Consider the following 20,436-nt stretch of genomic DNA (forward strand, 5'->3'; position numbering starts at 1 on the left):
TGTGCTTGCTGTGTGGATACTGTCCGATGTACTGTGATACGTGTGCTTGCTATATGGATACTTTCTGATGCACTCTAGATACATGTGCTTCCTGTAGGGGTCCTGTCTAATGCACGTGAAAGCAGAGCTAGTTAATGCCCTGTGGGGACAGGAGAGCTTACTTTGCCTTGACTGGTTCTCGTTCTAACGAGCCAGCTCTCACTTTTTGTTTATAATGATGCTCTTTTTAAAAGTCCTGTAACATCGATGGTAAAGGGAGCCCATCAAGTCCATTGTATGTGGTTCATCTGTAGATTATTGCATAGCAGATATAGTGCAGGCTAAAAGGGAAAGTCCTATTTAGTGAGATAGTAAGCAGTGGTTCAAAAACATGCAAGAATTTTTACACTGTTGCAAAACTGCTGTTACAGTGGAGGAGTGAAATACACATGGGTCAAGGCATCAAAACTAAAGCTGTGTTCCAGTCAGTGTTCAATTCAGGCATGCAGGGCTCTGTTGGAGTGATAGAAGTGCACAGAGAAGAGGTCATTGGTCCTCTTGTGCAGAGTCCCTGAGCAAAAATGTGCCTTCAGGTTTCCCTTCAAGAAGGGCTTCTACGTCATAACGCTCCCCCACTCCCCAGGAACAGGGAATACCTGTAATCTGAAGCAAATCGGGCACGAGGCTGTGTTTGTAATCAATCTGTGTATGGCTTTTCCAAGCTCCTGTCTGCTAACCTGGGCTTGGCTGTCTCCAGGTTCCTGACGCTGCTTCTACCTGTGTTAATGCAAATGCAGGGTGGTTGTGTCTTCTTCTGGGTCACAGCTTGTGGAATTCCAGAATTGTCCCTACTTATTTCAGTCATGCCAGGAGCTAACTTTGGTCCCAGTTTATATAACGGATGAACCTGTGCAGTGACTTCAAATGTATGTATTTGTGCATTGGGAGGGGGGGTCAACCCCTTCTTCAATACTGAGCTGCCGTCTCTCTGTAAGCCTACCTTCTCTATCTTCTGTAGAAACCAAGGATGGATCAAATGTATCAAAAAATGTTGAATGTGGGCTTAGAGGGGCTGTATGTGGTTTAATCAAATGCCATTTTGGGACAAAATCTGAGCCAACAGGAAAAGGGCATTTCTCAAGCATGAATTCAGAAAGGTATATTTTTCTTTTATTAAAAAAGAGAGGCTTGGGCTGCTTGTTGTAGATTCTCATGGGAAACACCAGCTCACAGTATCCTACAACGTGTGTCTCAGAGCGACTTCCTTCAGTTCTGCTGGAAACACTGTCCGTATCACGTATGGAGCGTACCCCATATCGCCTCTCTCTCCTTTGAGTCCTCTTCGAGTTCCTCCAAACTATTTACCAGTATCCAGTGAACTTGGTGTCTTTGTAGACCAGGAATGTTTCTTCTCCCCTTCCCATGGAGCATGTCCAGGGTAGGATTCTTTTCTTGCAAGCCTTGTTCCTGGGGTGACACAGGAATCATTATCTTTTTTAATGTTTATTTCAACAGGCTGAGGAATTTCAGTGGCAGTTTTGGTTTCTCCTTGAAGAATTCATTGAAGGGCTTAATCCCAGTTGTAAGACAACCTTTTCTCTTGCGGGGCTGCTTTGTTGCTGAGGAGCTGAGTCCCCGATACTGACGTTTTCCTCTGACAGACAAACATCTGTTGGAGTTCATGTGCACATTTTCACTAGGGTTTCCCCCCTTACGAGTGAAGAGATTCTGACACCTGTAGTTCACATTGTCCCTACTTTATCCATTGATTATAAGATCGGTCGGGGCTGTGCAGGACGGTCCCATCCAGGGGCACCTGTGGCCAGGCAGGCTCAGTCACTGAGAGGGCGCATCGCCCACCCAGAGTCCGTTTTGTCCCCTGCAGTCCTGTCCCCTCCCTCCCTGCCCACTGCCTAAGCAAGTGCAGCCCTTCCTCTGGGCCAGCTCCGCCAGATGTCCCCCACCAGGCCCCCACCTCCTTCCCTGGCCTCCTCCCTCTCTTCACCCTTTTCCTCTCCCACTCCCCTCAACTCCCACCAGAATGAGATGTGCATTTTTAAAAGCTTCAGTTGTAAGGTGAAGAGTGCATTGGGGGAAGGGAACTTAAAAGGGAGGCTTGAGAGTGTAATTTGGGGGAGACAAGTTAGGCTGTTGAAGGAAGTAGTCCAGAACTGTGCCATAGGGGTGGAGAAAAATGGAGTAGAGAGATACTTGGTTTTCTTACCAAACTTGTCTTGCTTTATTTATTTTTTTTGTCTTGCTTTATTTTTACAGAACACACATTCTTTTTTTTTTTTTTTAAAGATTTTATTGGGGAATTGTGGGAGGGGAACAGCACTGGGGAATCGGGGGAAGGGGAACAGACAAGTTGCTGTCCTTTTGTTCTTCAGTCTAGTTGTGGAGGACGTCGCTTCACTGGCTCATGTTGGTATTATCATTACGCTCTTCCCGGGTGAGGCAGATCAGTCGCCGGCCACTGGACGGCCGCTCACCATGGCTGCTGGCTGCTCACACCAGTTGCTGGCCGCTGACCACACACGGTAGCTTATGGCAGCCCACTGCAGCAGGGGCTGCAGCCTACACCGTCACCAGGGACTCACGGCAGCCCAGCTCCAGGTTGAGTTGTTGTTCATCATCTTAGCTGTGGAGGGCAGTGTCACTGGCCCTCATGTGGGATCCGAACCGGGGTCCTGCTGCTCAGAGCTGGCGTCCCAAGCCAGCTGTTAATCAATGCGCCACTCAGCCGGCCCCAGAACATAACATTCTTATTTACCCACTTATTGTATGCTGAAGAATGTGTACATCTGTGTACATGTCAGCTGAGGACAAGTACTAGAGAAAGAAATCAACATACAGTACTGATTTTAGGTTATGTAGGTCATCAATCGTTAAATTATATCACGGGGGCAAAGATGACATTAAGCAAAAGCAGTAGGAATATATTATTGGTGTGTCAAGGGAGAAGATGGAAATTACTCAAGACCAAGGGCCAAACGCTGACAAATAATTTCCTTGGTTGCCATACCCAGTTGTTCCATTTATAGTTACAATATTTGAATTCTTTACACTAAGATTATCTACTGTTGTGCCCACAGTGAGGCACTGAGTAAATGATGAAATAGATGTGACCATTGCAGGGAGTGGGGAAGCTGTTAATTGGACTGTCTTTGAAAGCCTTGGATTCTATTCTAGCAAGACTCAGTTCTCTTTTAGCAGTAAGTACAAGAACCAGTAATCTTTTACCTGCTAGTTCTAGTTTGGGATTAACACAGTGGGCAAATGTATCGTTATGTTTATTTAGATGGTTAAGTCCCTGAAAACTCAGGTTTGAAATGAAAAGGCTAGTTTATTGCTAGAGTCGAGGTGCAACATTTTCAGGGAGTCATAAATTATTTATTGGGAGCTGTTCTCATGTGAATTGAAAATATTTCTACTTCAGTTAAGTTTTGGGCGATTTCGATTGTGCGTGTGTGTGTGTGTGTGTGTGTGGGGGGGTGTTCAGTGCCCCAAACCCCCTAGCCCCTGTTTTCTAGGGTTAACTGTAATTTGCTTTAACAGAGTCTGGTACATAGTAAGTTTCCCACAGATGTTAATTCTGTTTCATCTTTTTGTTGGGAAGGGCTCAGCCTAGGGAGAAAATTCCCTCCCCATTTACAAAGGCAAATTTTATGGAACATAGTATCTTGATCCTGTGTCTAGAAATAGCTGTTTTTAGCTGAATTTCAGTGTTACATAAATAGGAGTGTTGACTTTTCTAGGCAGCTTTGATGCTTTGATTCTGTATTTTCTTCTCACCTTGTGTTTGTGAGGTCAGCATGAGGCTCAGTCTCACTGGAAGAGCCCTGGTGGCATGGTATTGGCTTAGATACTGCACACCCTTGATTTGGGGAAGTCCAGTGGAATTCTGGGTGGCTCTTCCCTGTGGGCAGGCCTAAGTATGTCTTTTACTGAATATGAGTTATACTCATTTATACACATATACTTTAACTTTTGGGAAATTGTTTTAGGACTTGTGCTTTTTGCAGTGCTCAGTGAAGATTTGAAACTATCAGTATCTGTTATTTTGTGAAAAGTTGTCAGTAACATTAATCTGGTAATGCAATATTTTTTAAGTGTGTAGTTATGAACATAACTTTTAAAAATTTGCTATTGCATTTCATGAATTCTTCCAGTATTGTTTTAAGCCCCCATATTCCTAGACATAGCTACAAACTGCAAATTTTGTATTCCAGTTCTCTTACTAAGTACTTTTAGGCACATAAGGGTTGTGCTTATGTTTTTTGATAGTTAAAATTAGTAGCTCAATAGACAGATGATGGAAAACAAATTTCACAAATTTGCTTCCTTTCATTGTTCAAAATTGGCTAAATTTTACAATGACAAGAAATATTTTTGCATATATTTTAATAGGTAAATTTTGTGAAGGCAAAATTCAGATTTTTCTTTTATTATAATTTGGTTTTATGTCAGTGATATGGGTAGAATAAGACGATTTGTAAATTCATAGCCTTGGAGTTAAATTGTACCGACTTTAGCTTTTAATTTACACGTCTTTCTCTTCAGGGTTCATATAAATTATGGAAACTCTTGTTTGAAGTAAATCCAGACTGCATTTTAGAAATTGAAGGCTGAGGATTTGTTCTTTGTTCCAGCTGTCTAGTCTAGTGCAGATGTTTTTTAGTTGTATTCAGGCACAAAGAAATGTACACATTGCTTTTTTATGTTCTGTAACATCCTTTGTCACGCTTCCTTCCTTTCTGGTTGTGTGTTTATTCTCTTATGACTAGTAAAATTATATGATGTGTATTGGAATGGAGACTTCCCCGTTTCCCAAGGACTGCACAGATAAAAGGGAGGACTATTAAAAAACAAAACAAGCATTTGAAACTGCATCTTGCAGTTTATTATGAATGGTAGGGGGTAGATTGGAGGTTGTTAAGCAGGGGTCAAATCACCCAGCAAACAGTGAGTGTCTGTATATTGCCAGAGTCTGTGGTAGGTTCTGGTTATATGAGCAAAGAACATGACAGATGTGGTACCTGCCCTTGTGGAACTTACACTGTAGCTGGGAATGCAGCATTAAATAACTTTGTTATAAGGAAGGAACAGAGCACTATGGGAGTGTATGGTGGGGTGGGGGGGTGTGTTTTGGTGATTGTGGGGGGGGGGAGAAAGAGAGGGAGAGAGACAGAGAGAGAGCGAGAAAGAATACAGTTTTCCCAGCAGAGAGTCTATGTTGAATTAGAGGGCCTTCCGAAAGCTGAAAGAAGGGCAGTATGGTTGGAATGGAGGAGATTTTAGAAAACAGCAACGAGATTTTTGGAGAGCTTTTTTAAGGCAGGTTGAGGATTTTGGACTTTATCCCCAAAGCACTGGAAAAACCTGGGAGGCAGGGGGAGGGAGGTGGTTAAGAAAGAGAGAGCAGTCATTGACTTACGTGGTTTAAAAACAAAAATCCCCCATGTGCAGTAATGCATGTGAAGGAGTAATGCGTGTGAAGTGCGTAGACTACTACTGGGCACATAGTGAGTGATCAATCATCTAAGCTATGATTATTATTGTTAATATTTTATAAACCGCCATAGATGTTTATACACCTTTAACGTTGTGTCCTATTGTTGAGTTTCCAAGAATTATTAAGGATGTGTAATTAGACCAAAAAGTTTATCCTTCTGTAATAGGAAACATACTTCGGAAAATGTATAAAATAAAATCCCAGCCAGATACACATTTTCCTGTGGTTTTTGTGAATTGAAAGCTTTCTTATAACTAATGGAGGGGCTGTATGCATCTGAGGGCCTAATTCTTCCTCTCTCTCTCTCTCTCTCTCTCTCTCTCTCTCTCTCTCGATGTAGGTATGGCATCACAGCTGCAGGTGTTCTCCCCCCCATCAGTGTCGTCGAGTGCCTTCTGCAGTGCGAAGAAACTGAAAATAGAGCCCTCTGGCTGGGATGTTTCTGGACAGAGCAGCAACGACAAATATTATACCCACAGCAAAACCCTCCCAGCCACACAAGGACAAGCCAGCTCCTCTCACCAGGTAGCAAATTTCAACATCCCAGCTTACGACCAGGGCCTCCTCCTCCCGGCTCCCGCCGTGGAGCATATTGTTGTAACAGCCGCTGACAGCTCTGCCAGTGCTCCTACTTCAACCTTCCAAAGCAGCCAGAGCCTGACGCACAGGAGCAACGTTTCTTTGCTTGAGCCATATCAAAAATGTGGACTGAAAAGAAAAAGTGAGGAAGTTGACAGCAACGGTAGCGTGCAGATCATAGAAGAACATCCCCCTCTCATGCTGCAAAACAGGACTGTGGTGGGTGCTGCTGCCACAACCACCACTGTGACCACAAAAAGTAGCAGTTCCAGCGGAGAAGGGGATTACCAGCTGGTCCAGCATGAGATCCTTTGCTCGATGACCAACAGCTATGAAGTGTTGGAGTTCCTGGGCCGGGGAACGTTTGGCCAGGTGGCGAAGTGCTGGAAGCGGAGCACCAAGGAGATTGTGGCGATTAAAATCTTGAAGAACCACCCCTCCTATGCAAGACAAGGCCAGATTGAAGTGAGCATCCTTTCCCGCCTAAGCAGTGAAAATGCTGATGAGTATAATTTTGTCCGTTCTTATGAGTGCTTTCAGCACAAGAATCACACATGCCTTGTGTTTGAGATGCTGGAGCAGAACTTATATGATTTTCTAAAGCAGAACAAGTTTAGCCCACTGCCACTCAAGTACATCAGACCGATCTTACAGCAGGTGGCCACGGCCCTGATGAAGCTCAAGAGCCTCGGTCTGATTCACGCCGACCTCAAGCCCGAAAACATAATGCTGGTCGACCCAGTGCGCCAGCCCTACCGAGTGAAGGTCATTGACTTTGGTTCTGCCAGTCACGTTTCCAAGGCTGTGTGCTCAACCTACTTACAGTCACGTTACTACAGGCAAGTGGCAAATGCTGAATGGCTGGTCTTAGACTAGAGATTTGTCTTTATATTTAACATATGTAACATAGGGCTATGTATCACAAGGAATTTATATAGATTCCAAGATGGACATAGGATCGCGTTTTAGTCCATTTCAAATGGGTGGCATTCCTACATGTAACATTATTCTATTGGACATTTTATTTAACAGTAGAAAAATGTATCAAGGCTGATTCTGAAGGTTGTTCCTAGTTGAATTATACAGTTGACCCTTGACAACACGAGGGTTAGTGGGACCTACCTCCCACACAGTCAAAAAAAGGCATATAACTTTTCACTCCCTCAAAACTTAAGTTGTCTTTGAGCATCCTAGGGGCATTCATTTGCATGTATACACCACATTTTGTTTATCCTTTCATTCGTTGATGAACACTTGGGTTGTTTTCATATTTTTGGCCATTATGAATAATGCTGTGATGCATATTGGTGTTCAATTGTCTAAGTCCTTGTTTTTAATTCTTTTGGGTATATAGCTGGAAGTAGAATTGCTGGTCATATGGTAATTCTATGTTTTACTTTTTGAGGAACCACCAAACTGTTTTCCATAGCTGCTGCACTGTTTTATATTCCCACCAGCAATGCATGAGGTTTCTCATCTTTCCACATCCTTGCTAACATTTGCTATTTTCTGGGGGTTATTTTTGTTTTTGTTTTTTTGGATAATAGCCATCCTAATGTTTGTGAAATGATACCTCTTTTTTTTTTTCCCCCCCATTTCCCTAATGATTAGTGATGTTGAGCATCTTTTCATGTGCTTGTTGGCCATCTGTTTATCCTCTTTGGAAAATGCCTGTTAAGTCCTTTGTCCATTTTTGAATTGGGTTTTTTCTTTGTTAAGTTGTAGGAGTTCTTTATATATTCTGGGTATTAATCCCTTATCAGATATATGATTTGCAACTGTTTTCTCCCATTCAATGGAGTTAGAGTTTTCACTCTGTTGTTTGCACAAAACTTTTAATTCTGATGAAGTCCAGTTTGTTTTTTTCTTTTTGTTGCTTCTGCTTTTGGTGTCATATCCAAGAAATCGTTGCCAAACCAATGTCATGAAGCTTTTCCTCTGTGTTTTCTACTAAATGTTTTATAGTTTTAGCTCTTACACTTAGGTCTTTGTTCCATTTTGATATAATTTTTGTATATGGTGTAAGGTAAGGGTATTCTCCTGTAGGTATTTGACTTTCCCAGCACCATTTGCTAAAGAGACTATCCTTTCTCCATTGAATGGTCTTGACATGCTTGTCAAAAACCCTTTGACCATATATATGAGGGTTTATTCATGGGCTCTGCATTCTATTCCATTGATCTGTAGGTCTGTTTTTATGTTAGTACCACATTGTTTTGATTACCTGTAGCTTTGTAGTAACTTTTGAAATCAGGAAGTGTGAGACCTCCAGGTTTATTTTCTTTCAAGATTGTTTTGGCTATCTCAAAGAGTCCCTTGAGATTCCATATGAACTTTAGGATGGGTTTTTCTTTTTCTGCAAAAGCCTCATTGGTGTTTGATAGGCAATGCACTGAATCTGGAAATCCCTTCTGTTAGTATTACTGTCCTAACAACATTGTCTTCCAGTCAACCCTCAGCTATTTTGTATCTTTTCCTTTTATAGTTTTATAAAACTGTGATATTTCTTACTTGAGTGAGATGGAGTAAAGAAATTCCTAGAGCCTTTGGTTTCTGGTTTCATGCTGCTCTAGGCAACTTGACTAATTTTGGGAATCTCATCTCCATTTATTTATTCATGACTTGGAAGAGTTGGGTTCCAGTTACTTTTGCTACTAATGTTCTCCTTTAAGCAACCCACCACCACCTGCACATATATACACACATATACCCAGCACATTTTACAGGCGCACTGAGGGTTCAGTTCTGCATCTCGTTTTGAGCACTGGGGAAGTAAGGAGAGCACAGCTGAGGGATGAGGGCTGATCAGCTCTGGCTCCCTGATCTTTTCTCTAGACAGCTCCTGCAGGTGTTCTCCAAGTGTTTGTCTGCCCTGTTAAAGACCAAGTCGCATTCTCTTGTGGTAACTGAAGCAATGAAGATTAAGAATTACTCATGAAATCAGTTTTGATGGAATTTTCCCTTAAAGAGTAAAGGAGATTTGAGGGATAAATGGTTCTGGCCACTTAGCTTTCTCCAATATGAAATTTGAATAATTTTCAGTGTTAGGTTGCTGATCTTTCCCCCTTTCCTTATCCTTTTTTTTTTAAAGATTTTTATTGGGGAATTGGGGGAAGGGGAACAGACAAGTTGCTGTCCTTTTGTTCTTCAGTCTAGTTGTGGAGGACGTTGCTTCACTGGCCCAAGTTGGCACCATCATTGCGCTTTTCCTGGGCGAGGCAGATCAGTCGCCGGCTTCTGGACGGCCGCTCACTGCAGCTGCTGGCCGCTCACGCTGGCTGCTGGCTACACACGGTAGCCCATGGCAACCCACTGCCACAGGGGCTGCAGCCTATGCCGTCGCCGGCGACTCCCGGCAGCCCAGCTCCAGGTTGAGCTGTTGTTCAGCATCTTAGCTGTGGAGGGCAGTGTCACTGGCCCTCATATGTGGGATCTGAACCGGGGCCCTCTGGCGTCCCAAGCGAGTTCTTAACCATCGCGCCACTCGGCCGGCCCCTTTCCTTATCCTTTTAATTTAAGCTGTCATTTGAGTAATTTGGTTCTGTTTTGTTTTTATAGACAATATCAAATTTTTAAGCCCACTGGTAAATTAAGACTCTTCAACAAAGTCCTGTAAATCCCTTTTGTTCACCACATGAATACTTTTATTTATTTTTAAATTTTTTTAAAGATTTTATTGGGGAATTGGGAAAGGGGAACAGTGTTGGGGAATTGGGGAAGGGGAACAGCCAAGTTGTTGTCCTTCAATCTTAGTTGTGGAGGTTGCAGCTAGCTCAGCTCCAAGTCTAGTCAGCATCCGGCCACCTGTCAGCAGTTCGCGGCTGCTCAGCTCAAGGTCCCATGTTCAATCTTAGTTGCGGATGGGCGTAGCCCACCATCCCATGTGGGAGTCAAACTGGAAACCTTGTTGATAAGAGTGCACGCTCTAACCACTGAGCCATCCAGCCCTCTGTTGGCAGCTCAGAGCAAGTCAGCTCAAGGTGCCGTGGTGTTCAATCTTAGTTGTGGGTGGGTGTAGCCCACCATCCCATGCAGGAGTCAAAATAGCAACCTTCTTGTTAGGAGCACGTGCTCTCACCAGCTGAGCCATCCTGCCACCTGTTGGCAGCTCAGGGGCAGCTCAGCTTGGGCGCAGCTCATTGGCCCATGTGGAAATCGAACTGGCGACCCTGTTGCTCAGAGCTCGTGCTCTTAACCAACTGAGCCACTTGACTGGCCTCCCATCATATGAGTAATTTTATATGGAGCTCAGTTTACCCCTTAAAAACAGGAGGTCGTTCTGTGTGTTACTGAGTAATTGCTGTGCATACTGAAGTTCAATGTCCAGGGGTGGGCTCCATTTAGGATTTAACGTGAGTGTTCTGTTGTGTCATAGTAATACTCAATACTTAGCCTAAGGCGAATGGACTAGCAGCTCAGGCATTCCTTTTTTATCATTAGCTTTATGCACAATGTCTTCGTGTTGCTTTGTATCCTTATTGGAGTCCATTAAGTGCTCACCTTCTTGTCTCTCAGAAAATCTCTGTGAAATTCCTTTGGTCAGTGAGGCATTCTGGCTCCAAGGCTGCCTTTCTCTTACCCTTCTGTTTGGTTTACATTGCTTCATCGTGCTGATAACATGCCAACATATTATCAGTTAACATACATTTTTGCCATCACACTACATCTCTGTTGGCCATGGGCATGGCTAAATGACTCAGGGCATGGAAATATACTTTATTTCCTTGCCCACCGTAAGTGTAAATGTAGACTAATTCCAAGAGAAGTTGTTGTCTTTGGGGCTTGAGTTTTAGGTACAAATGTTTGCCATGCTTATAAGCTCAGTGCTTTAACATTCTGACCAAACTATCTGGCCTTTATTTAAAGCTGAGATCACTTTGTTATGTATGGAAGGAAGGTCTAGAGAAGGAAAGCTTATTTTCACTTTTTCCTAGATAAACAATCCAGTTTCATTCGACAGTGAAACTACAGTTTCACGTAAGTCACAGATGCAGGAAGTTTGATTGTGTGTAATATCTCTGATCTGGTAAGTTTGATGCCTCTGAGAGGGGCAGGAAGAAACAAGTGTGTTCATGACAATGAGCGGAGAATGGCTGGTGCTGTTGAGTGACTCTAACCTCAGTGTGCTCTGGGTTGCAGTGAAATAAAGCTTTAGGATCTTAGAGGAATTCTCCAATTTAAAGAAATTTGAAGTTGGGAAATCAGTATGCAGGGGTTGTTGCTATTTCTACCATCTGGTTATAGTCATTAGAGCTTGTTTAGTATTTGTTCTTTAAGGATGGGATGTATTTTCTAAGAGAGACCACCTTGTCCAAAGTACAATTAATGCCATTTTCCTAAAGTGAATACTGCCAGTTTTTTTTTTTTTTCGTTTCCCTTTTTGCTGTGCTTTAATAGGTAATCTTTTTTTACGACCCAGCTGTTAGAATGTCAGAGCTGGAAAGGGACCTAGGAGAGTAATTACCTACCTCAGCCTCCTTATTATACAGATGAGTAGAACCAGAATTTCTGTATCTAGAGTGTATATTGAGGGATTGAGAAATAATGGAGACCAAGGGGAGAGATGATACAGTAATGAAGATATTACCAAGAATTATAATCTGAACTTAAAGTTTAAAACATTCAGTCTTTCAAGATGAACATGCTCTTTATAAATGATTCCTTTCTGTTCAGTAAAAGAAAATAACTCATAGCCTTTTCGCTTCCTAAAGTTTAGGTAAGTAACATTTCTAGGCTGCAGCGATAGTGAAAATCCCTCAGTAGACTGAGCAGCCTTATTTTATTTTTACTGCTTTCATTTTTTTTCTTTTGATATCTTTTTGTATGGTAGATGTGGTAGAGTTGCTGTTTTGAGTGAGCTTTTGTTGGAAATCCTTCATTGCTTTTGTTACTCTAGAAACAGGGTGAGACCAGATGGAAAAACTGATTTCAGCCAATCTTTAGGAGTTTTTTGTTTAATGGGGTTTGGGAGCTGGATTTAGTGTTTTTCTTAATTTCTCTGAAACTTTTAAGTTTTAGAAGCCTCATAATTGTCACATACTATTGATACCTTTTATTTTTATTTATTTTTTTATTGTTACCTTTTTAAAGAAGGTAGTTATGAGGTGTCTGGCCTCTCTCTATGACCTGCCTTTTGGGTTTTAAAAAATCTTCTTGGTAGAGTGGGGATGGTAGAATCAACCCACTGCTCTTCAGTTGATGCTTAGGAATGTTCTAAGTCCAGTTTTTATTTTGGCACAAAGCCATTTGCATTCTCCCTGCCAGCTATTTTTGGCACTGTCATGAACTTGGAAATTAATGATTCTGCTCACAGAAAGTAAAAAGTGTGTTCCTTTTCAATTTTAAAAAAGCTTTTATGTTCCAGAGTCCTGTTAGCCTCAAGTTTATTAATGCTGTCAAACTTGGGCTGCCTTGGAAACACGCCACAGTGGGCGGGATTTAATTGAACTCGGAAACTGTATCAGTAGTGTGGCTCTAGCCACCTGCAACAGGAATATCACTTTGGAAGGTTATTTCTTTGGCTAACAAAACTGCAGCTCACATTGAATTGGACAAAAACTATTGGTGGTTCTACCTATAGCTGTTACATAGTGTAAATCTCAACAGGCCTGGATCTTCTATGCAAGGATCAGGGGAGATCTAGAAAGACCCTATGGAGTCCTCTAATTTACTCTGTTTTTTAAGGGCAACTTACTTAGAAAATTACTTGGAGAGGATAGTCTTATTTAGGCAAATATCTAAGTATCCCCCACTCAGTCTTTGCTCCCTCCACACCTCCCCACCTCCCCACAAAGCATGCATCACATGAAAGTGAAGTTTGGGAAACCTAGGCACTCCACGAAGAGACCTGGCCCATTAGATGGTTCCTAATGAAGACATCTGCTTTCCCATCATCTCCTGTTACATGAGGGACCTGAGTGTCCTGGCACATTCCAGTTCTGTGACTTGGAAAAGGAAAGGAGATTATTTGGAGAAGATGATGAAAGTGTTGAAGAGCTCAGACCTTGGATCAGAACTGCCTGGGCTTCACCATTTAGTAGTTGTGTGGCCTTGGACAAGCTACTTAACCTCTCAGTGCCCAGTTTCCTCACCTGTCAAATGGAAATGATACTTTGTTACACAGAATATTGAATCTAAGTGAAACATTATTTATGTACCAATGAGAAAGTAAAAGCACTGCCCTGAAACTAAAACATACCATCATTTGCAAGAATCTTTTTAATTTCAGAGATGTTAAAATGTAAAAAAATGCCCATCGTAGAATTGATGACTTAACAGTAATAATACCTACTTTCATTGAGTTGTTGTAAAGATTGACTACATTTATAAAGAACTTGGAATAGTGCATGGCACATAATAAGCACTATGGATAATCTATTAGTATTATCGATATTAATATTACCTATTATTATAATTTTCTTTCTGAACCCATGTATCTCTTAATTTTAGTAGGTTTGACAAATGCCCTGTGTTCCACCAAGCCAAATAGATTGGTACAAATGGGTGTAACAACTCCAGAGCCAGACCACCAGGATTCAGATTCTAGCTCTGCCACATACTAACTGTGATTTGGGGCAAATTAATCTGTTTGCCTTGGTATCCTCTTCTGTAAATGGGGGTAACAGTTTTGCCTTGGACATGTTTGTATATGTATAAATGCACTGAGTTTCTGGGATTACCTTAGTCTTCTCCTCAAGGCTCCCTAGGGTTAGGTTTCTCACTTGGAGCATCAATAGAAATAAATATATATATATTTTTAAAGATTTAATTGGGGAGTTGGGGAAGGGAACAGCGTTGGGGAATCGGGGAAGGGAACAGACAAGTTGCTATTCTGTTGTTCTTCAGTCTAGTTGTGGAGGACGTCGCTTCACTGGCCCATGTTGGTATTATCATTGTGCTCTTCCCGAGTGAGGCACTCACTCACCGGCCATTGGATGACCACTTATGGCAGCTCACGGCAGCTCATGAAAGCTCACACCCACTGCCGGCCAGCCCCACTGCAGCCTATGCCGCTGCCAGCGACTCATGGCAGCCCAGCTCCAGGTCGAGCTGTTGTTCACCATCTTAGCTGTAGAGGGTGCAGAATCACTGGCCCTCATGTGAGTTCCGAACTGAGGCCCTGATGCTCAGAGCTGGCGTCCCAAGCCAACTCCTAACCAACGTGCCACTCGGCTGGCCCTAGAAATAAATATTTCTAAAAACAAATGAAGAATTCAAAGTTTTAAAATAATGATAATATAATAATAATAGTTATTGTTATATCTAACACTTACACAGTGCTTACCATGTGCCAGGCACTGATCAAGAGCTTTAATATTTAAACATTTATTATGATTGTTAATTACTTATTTAAACCTTAAAACACTCTATATAGTAGGTACTCTTATGTTCATTTTATGAATGAAGACCTAGAGGCACAGAGAGATTAAGTAATTGCCTACAGCTGTTAAATAGTGGAACCTAGGATTTGAACCCCGATAGGCTGGCTATAGAGTCCCGCTGTCAACCACTATGTCTGTACAGTGGGTATATTTCGGTCACAAAGGGGTATGTATTGACCAGGCTATTTAATTGGTTTTTTTCATAATTAAAAAAGTACAAGAGTAAATCTACGATGCCTTACCTGCGATTTCAAAATTTAGAAAACTCAAAACTAAAGATCTTTTTTTACGTTTGGTACAAACTCATTTATTGGCAAAACCTGACTTGAACCAATGTAGGGTTATGTAAGCATTTAGCTGACTTAGTAGGACTGCTCGTATGTTCTATTGCAGAAATATTAATGTGTTTGATTATGGGTGCTTCCCTAAACTGGTTTGGGATTGTTATGCCTGGTAGTATGAAATTCAAAAAAATTCTGAATTCCAAAACACATCTGGCCCCAAGAGTTTCTAATGACGGATTTTATACCAAAGATCATTTTCAGTTTCATTAAACCAGTGTACCTTTAGCTGACACTAAAATAGGACTTAAGTCAACATAGGTCATTTCCCCAAATAATGTGTATTTTTCTAATCTGCTATGTTTGTTTTGGCTAGAGCCCCTGAAATTATTCTTGGATTACCATTTTGTGAAGCTATCGATATGTGGTCACTGGGCTGTGTGATAGCTGAGCTCTTCTTGGGATGGCCTCTGTATCCCGGTGCTTCAGAATATGATCAGGTAAGCATTTATTATTACATGAGAATAGAAAGTGAGTGGGTACCAGTGAAATAGATTCTAGAGGGAGAGAAGTGCTAGTGAAGTATTTAGAGAGTAGGGAAAGCATAGTCCAATTAAAAGGAGTTTTTTAAAGAATAGAATTCTTGGTTTTCAGTTATGCTTGCAATTCTACATTTAAAAAAGGATTTTATTTTATATTACTTTAGATTGGTACTTTCCCAGATATGTAATAATTTATCAGAATATTAACTTTGGTTAACTAATGTGTCTTGTGAGTTAAGATATGAACGTAAGTAGGGATCAGGAATTGGGATTTTGAGTGAATTTTGGCTCATTCACATCTGTTACTTCTTTTCCTACAATACGTGACACATACTGAAGTCAGCGCCCTATGCCTGCTGAAACACACTGGGCCCCAGAAACTATGATGTATATTGGGCCTCTGCAAAATTGGATTTAGGGGGAAATCCTATGAGTTGAAAAGTATTGTAATACATGATGTATGTCTCAAAACAGACAAGCTTTAGAAGATATGCTACAATTTTCTAAGGAGCTGTTCCTGAGGGGAAAAGCTTTGCCATGGAAATAAATTGCAAATTCTCATTTTTTAATTCTTTTTAAAAAATTGGTCTAACCACTGTGTTGTAAGCTCTTTGAAGGCAGAGACTGTTTTATTCACCAGTGTATCCTCAACTCCTGACATTGTCTGGCATGTAGTAGGTTCAAGAGGTTTGGCTTACTTATTTTTTTAAGAAATACACACTGTAAGTGGTTATTTGGAATTATTAAAGGGAAAAAAGAGCAAAACAATGTTCTTCCCTATTCAGCCTAGAATTTTGTCTCCTCGATCTATTTTAGAGTAGATGTAACGTTTACCAACTCCCCAAAATTCGACTCTTTGGACATGTCTTTGAGTGAAACATAAAAAATGAGTTAGTTGTTCATGTCACAAAGAACCAGTTACATGGTGCTTTGTAATTTTTAAGTCTTTCTTCTGCCTGTCAGAAGCAAGCCAGCTTCCTTATTTTGTAACAACAACAAAGATATGTGAGGGAGATTGAATGATGCAAAACCACAGTGGGTCGAGCCAAACCATTGATCCTCCTTTTTTGGGTCTTAAACCCTTTTCAGAACCTGATGAAGCTATGGGTCTTTTCAGAAAAATATGCTTATTCACAATGTTTTGTGTACAAATTCAGGGGCTTCATGGACCCCTGAGTAAGAAACCTGAGCAATTACATCCTCCAAAGTGCCTTTCCTAGCCCAAGTGTTATGTGGCATCTCTTCAACCTTAGTAAGCAGATTGGTATTGTAAATTTTCCTAGTAAGTGAAACCAAGTAAAATTAGATTTAGAAGCTAAGGTACAGCTGAGGCTTTCCTTGTAAAGAAATGATTTGGTAGTTTTGAGAAGTTTTGTGTGGTATATAGATGTGAATATGGGTGGTAGGAGGAAGTTGTTTTTCTCATGCTAAAAAAATAGGATGCTGCTGTCGTCATAGGGCAGGATTGGGGCTAGTTCATCTTGAAACATCTCTGGTTATACAGAAAGATTCCTATGGTAGTATCCTTATTCTTACAGATGCTTTTTTTTTATTAAAATAACTTTATTGAGATATAACTCACATACCAAATAATTCAGCCATTTAAAGTATACAATTCAGTGTTTTTTTTAGCATGTTTACAGGGTGTGAACCATTACCACAATCAGTTTTAGAACATTTTCATCACTCCTAAAAGAAACCCCATATCTATTAGCAGTGAATCGTCACTCTCCCCTAATCCCTGCCTAGACAACCATTAATCTACTTTCTGTCTCTGTAGATTTGACTATTCTAATATATCATATTCATCACATACAAATGTGGGGTTTTCTGACAGGCTTCTTTTACTTAGCATGTTTTTAATGTGGGCTGTAGCACATATCATAGCTTCATTCCTTTTTATGGCTGAATAATATTCCTGTGTGTGTGTGTGTGTGTGTGTGTGTGTGCGCGTGTGCGCGCGCGTGTGTGTGCGTGTGCGCGCGCACGCCACATTTTGTTTATCCATTCATCTGTTAATGGACACTTGGGTGTTTTCACAGTTTGGCTATTGTGAATAAGGGTGCTGTGAGAGCATTGATGTACACATGTTTAAGTCCCTGTTTTCAATTTTTTGGGGACATATATAGCTAGATATAGAATTGCTGGGTCATATGGTAATTCTATGTTTAACTTTCTGAGGAACCACCAAACTGTTTTCCTCAGTGGTTCACCATTTTATATTCCTACCAGCAATGCACAAGAGTTCAAATTTCTCCACTTCTTGCCAACACTGGTTATTTTCTGTCTTTTTTTGTTGGATGTGAAATGATATCTCATTATGGTTTTGATTTTCCTAATGATTAGTGGTGTTGTTATATGCCTATTAGAGATCTGTATATCTTCTTTGGAGAAGTCTAGTCAAGTCCATCGCCCATTTTTGAATTAGGCTTTTTGTTGTCATTGTTGAGTTGTAGGAGTTCTTTATGTATTCTGGGTATTAACCCCTTATCAAGCTACATGATTTGCAAATACTTTCTCCCATTCTGTGGGTTGCCTTTTTACTCTGTTGATCATGCCCTTTAATGCACAAAAGTTTTTAATTTTGATGAAGACCAGTTAGTCTGGTTTTTCTTTTGTTGCCTGTACTTTTGGTGTCATATCTAAGAAATCATTGCCAAATCCAATGTCATGAAGCTTTTCACCTGTGTTTTCTTCTAAGAGGTTTAGTTTTAGTTTTAGCTTTTACATTTAGGTTTTTGAGCCATTTTAATTTTTTAATACGGTGTGAGGTAAGGATCCAATTTTATACTTTTGCTTGTGGCTATATTCAGTTTTCCCAGCACCATTTGCCAAAAGACTGTTCTTTTCCCATTGAATTGTCTTGGCATCCTTGTCAAAAATCAGTTGACCATAAATATAATGATTTATTTCTGGACTGTCAATTCTGATCCATTGATTTGTATCCTATATCCGTATACCGTTACCACACTGTTTTGATTACTATAGCTTCGTAGTTTGTTTTAAAATCAGGTAGTGTGAGTCCTCTAACTTTGTTCTTTTTTAAGATTGTTTTTGGCTATTCAGGGTTCCTTGAGATTCCATATGAATTTTAGGGTGGATTTTCTGTTTTTGCCAATAAAGTCATTTTTTTAAAAATAGGGATTACATTGAACCTGTAGATTGCTTTGGGAAGTGTTGCTGTCATAACAATATTGATTTTTTTTGATCAATAAACATTTGTTTAGGTTTCCTTTAGCAATATTTTATAATTTTCAGAGTACAAGTTTTACACTTCTTTTATTAAATTTATTTTTAAGAATTCTATTCTTTTTGATGCCATATGCATGGAATTATTAATTTCATTTTCAGATTGTTCATTGCTAGTGCATAGAAAAATACAGTTCGTTTTGTAATTGATCTTGTATTCTGCAACCTTGTCAAACTCTTTTTCTAATAGTTTTCTAGAAAGACTCTAGTTCTAATAGTTTTTTTTGTGTGTGGATTCCTTATGATTTTCTAACTACAAGATCGTGTCACCTACTAATATGGTTTTATATCTTCCTTTTGCATTCTTTTTAAACATTGCATAATTACTTTGCTTTGAAACTCTAGTACAGTGTTGAATAGAAATAACGAGTGGACATCCTTTTCTTGTGACTGTTTTGGGGGAAGGCATTCAGTCTTTCACTATTAAGTATGATATCAGCTGTGGATTTTGCATAGATGCTATAGCTGAGGTTTTATAGAGATGTTTGTGAGTCTTGAAGTCAAATGTGTGTAACCTCTGTAGATATTAGTTAGTGGCTTCAGTTTGTTGGGAACATTAGAATTGTTTAAAATAACAAATGACAATACTTTTTGTTTGCATAAATGTCTGGCTTTTGTTGTTGCTTTACTTTAAGCTATATGAAAAGCAGTATCTGGATAATGGTTTCCTATTCTACCCTCACAATGAAACTTTTTCATTCTATCATATTAAAACTTTTAAATGTTTTAATGCCATGAGTGCATCATTGTAGAAAAATTAGAAAAGATGCAATAAGCCAGGAGACAAAAATTTCAACTTTCAATAGCTTGGCCCCTCAGAGGTAACCTGTTATGTTTAGGTATTTTTTGTAGTTATATATTGTTAATTTTTATCATGTGTGTCAGGTACTGTGGGCACTGGGGATACAGTGCTGAATAAAACATTGTTCTTTCCTTCAGGGAGGCTATAGTTTGGTGATGGGACAGAGACATTAAGTAAATAATCATACAAATAATTATATAATACAGTTGAGGTAAATTCTGTGAAGAATAAATGTAGTTTGCTGTGTGTGTGTGTGTGTGTGTGTGAGTATGTGCACGCGTGCACACACAAGCACGCACACATGTAGATATGTATCTCCTGGCCATTTATGTCCTAATGCCTCTTGATTATACTTATTTTTTTCTATTGCTACTACTACTTTAGTCTAGGCTGTCTTTATCACTCACCTGGGCTACTAGAAAATCTCCCTTTATCTACTCCGAGTTCCCTCCAGTCTTTTTTCTAGAATGATGTTTTTCAAAACACAAAGTTGACCACGCCACTCCCCTGCTCGTCAGTGATCTCCCATAATTTTTAGAATAAAGGGCTAAATCCTTAATATGCCCTCTGAGCCCCCACGTGGGTTTTTCTGCCCCTTCCTTTCTCCCTCTCTAGATTGATCTTATGCCACTTTTTTTTTTTTTAAACTCTAGTCCTATCGGCATCATTTCAGCACTGGTTAAGAGTATGCTAACTTCCAGCACAAGCCCTTGCACGTACTGTTCTCATAGTCTGGAATGCTTCTCCACCACCCATTCATTTCATTTAGTCAGTGCTACTCATTTATCAGCTCAAGGTTCACTTTTCAAGGAGCTTCTTCTCACCAGTCCCCGGTCTAGGTCAGGGTTTCTTAATGTGTTTTATAGAAGCCTGTTTATTTTCTTCAGAATGCCAATTTGGTTTGAATTATGTGTTCAGTGTCTGTCTTCCTCACTAGACTGCAAGGTCTGTGAGAGCAGGAACCATGTCTGTATTTAAAATCACCACTGCCTAACGCAGTAAATAGTGAAAAAATGAATGAGTATATGCTATATATAGTTATGTTTCAAATACAAATATGTGGATATAGAGGAACATATATACTGTATTTCATCAAATCTAAGACACC

The 20,436-nt window shown here is 40.3% G+C and overlaps 1 protein-coding gene and 1 pseudogene across 4 annotated transcripts in view; one reads left to right on the forward strand and one right to left on the reverse strand.

Annotated features, from left to right (window-relative positions):
- Positions 1–20,436, forward strand: part of HIPK1 (homeodomain interacting protein kinase 1) — a 51,675-nt gene that overhangs the window by 6,807 nt on the left and 24,432 nt on the right. For 3 of the 4 annotated variants that reach the window (XM_019659188.1, XM_019659186.1, XM_019659187.1), the window contains exons 2-3: positions 5,835–6,912; positions 15,112–15,235. In XM_019659188.1, the coding sequence (XP_019514733.1) occupies positions 5,837–6,912; positions 15,112–15,235 (1,200 nt within the window). In that variant the 5' untranslated portion in view covers positions 5,835–5,836. The remainder of the gene's footprint in view (positions 1–5,834; positions 6,913–15,111; positions 15,236–20,436) is intronic. The other variant, XM_019659189.1, reaches the window with a different exon arrangement.
- On the reverse strand, positions 37–3,831 carry LOC109391544 (suppressor of cytokine signaling 5-like; annotated as a pseudogene).

Source organism: Hipposideros armiger, unplaced genomic scaffold (assembly GCF_001890085.2).
Source record: "Hipposideros armiger isolate ML-2016 unplaced genomic scaffold, ASM189008v1 scaffold_297, whole genome shotgun sequence".
NCBI classification, from domain to species: Eukaryota; Metazoa; Chordata; class Mammalia; order Chiroptera; family Hipposideridae; genus Hipposideros; species Hipposideros armiger.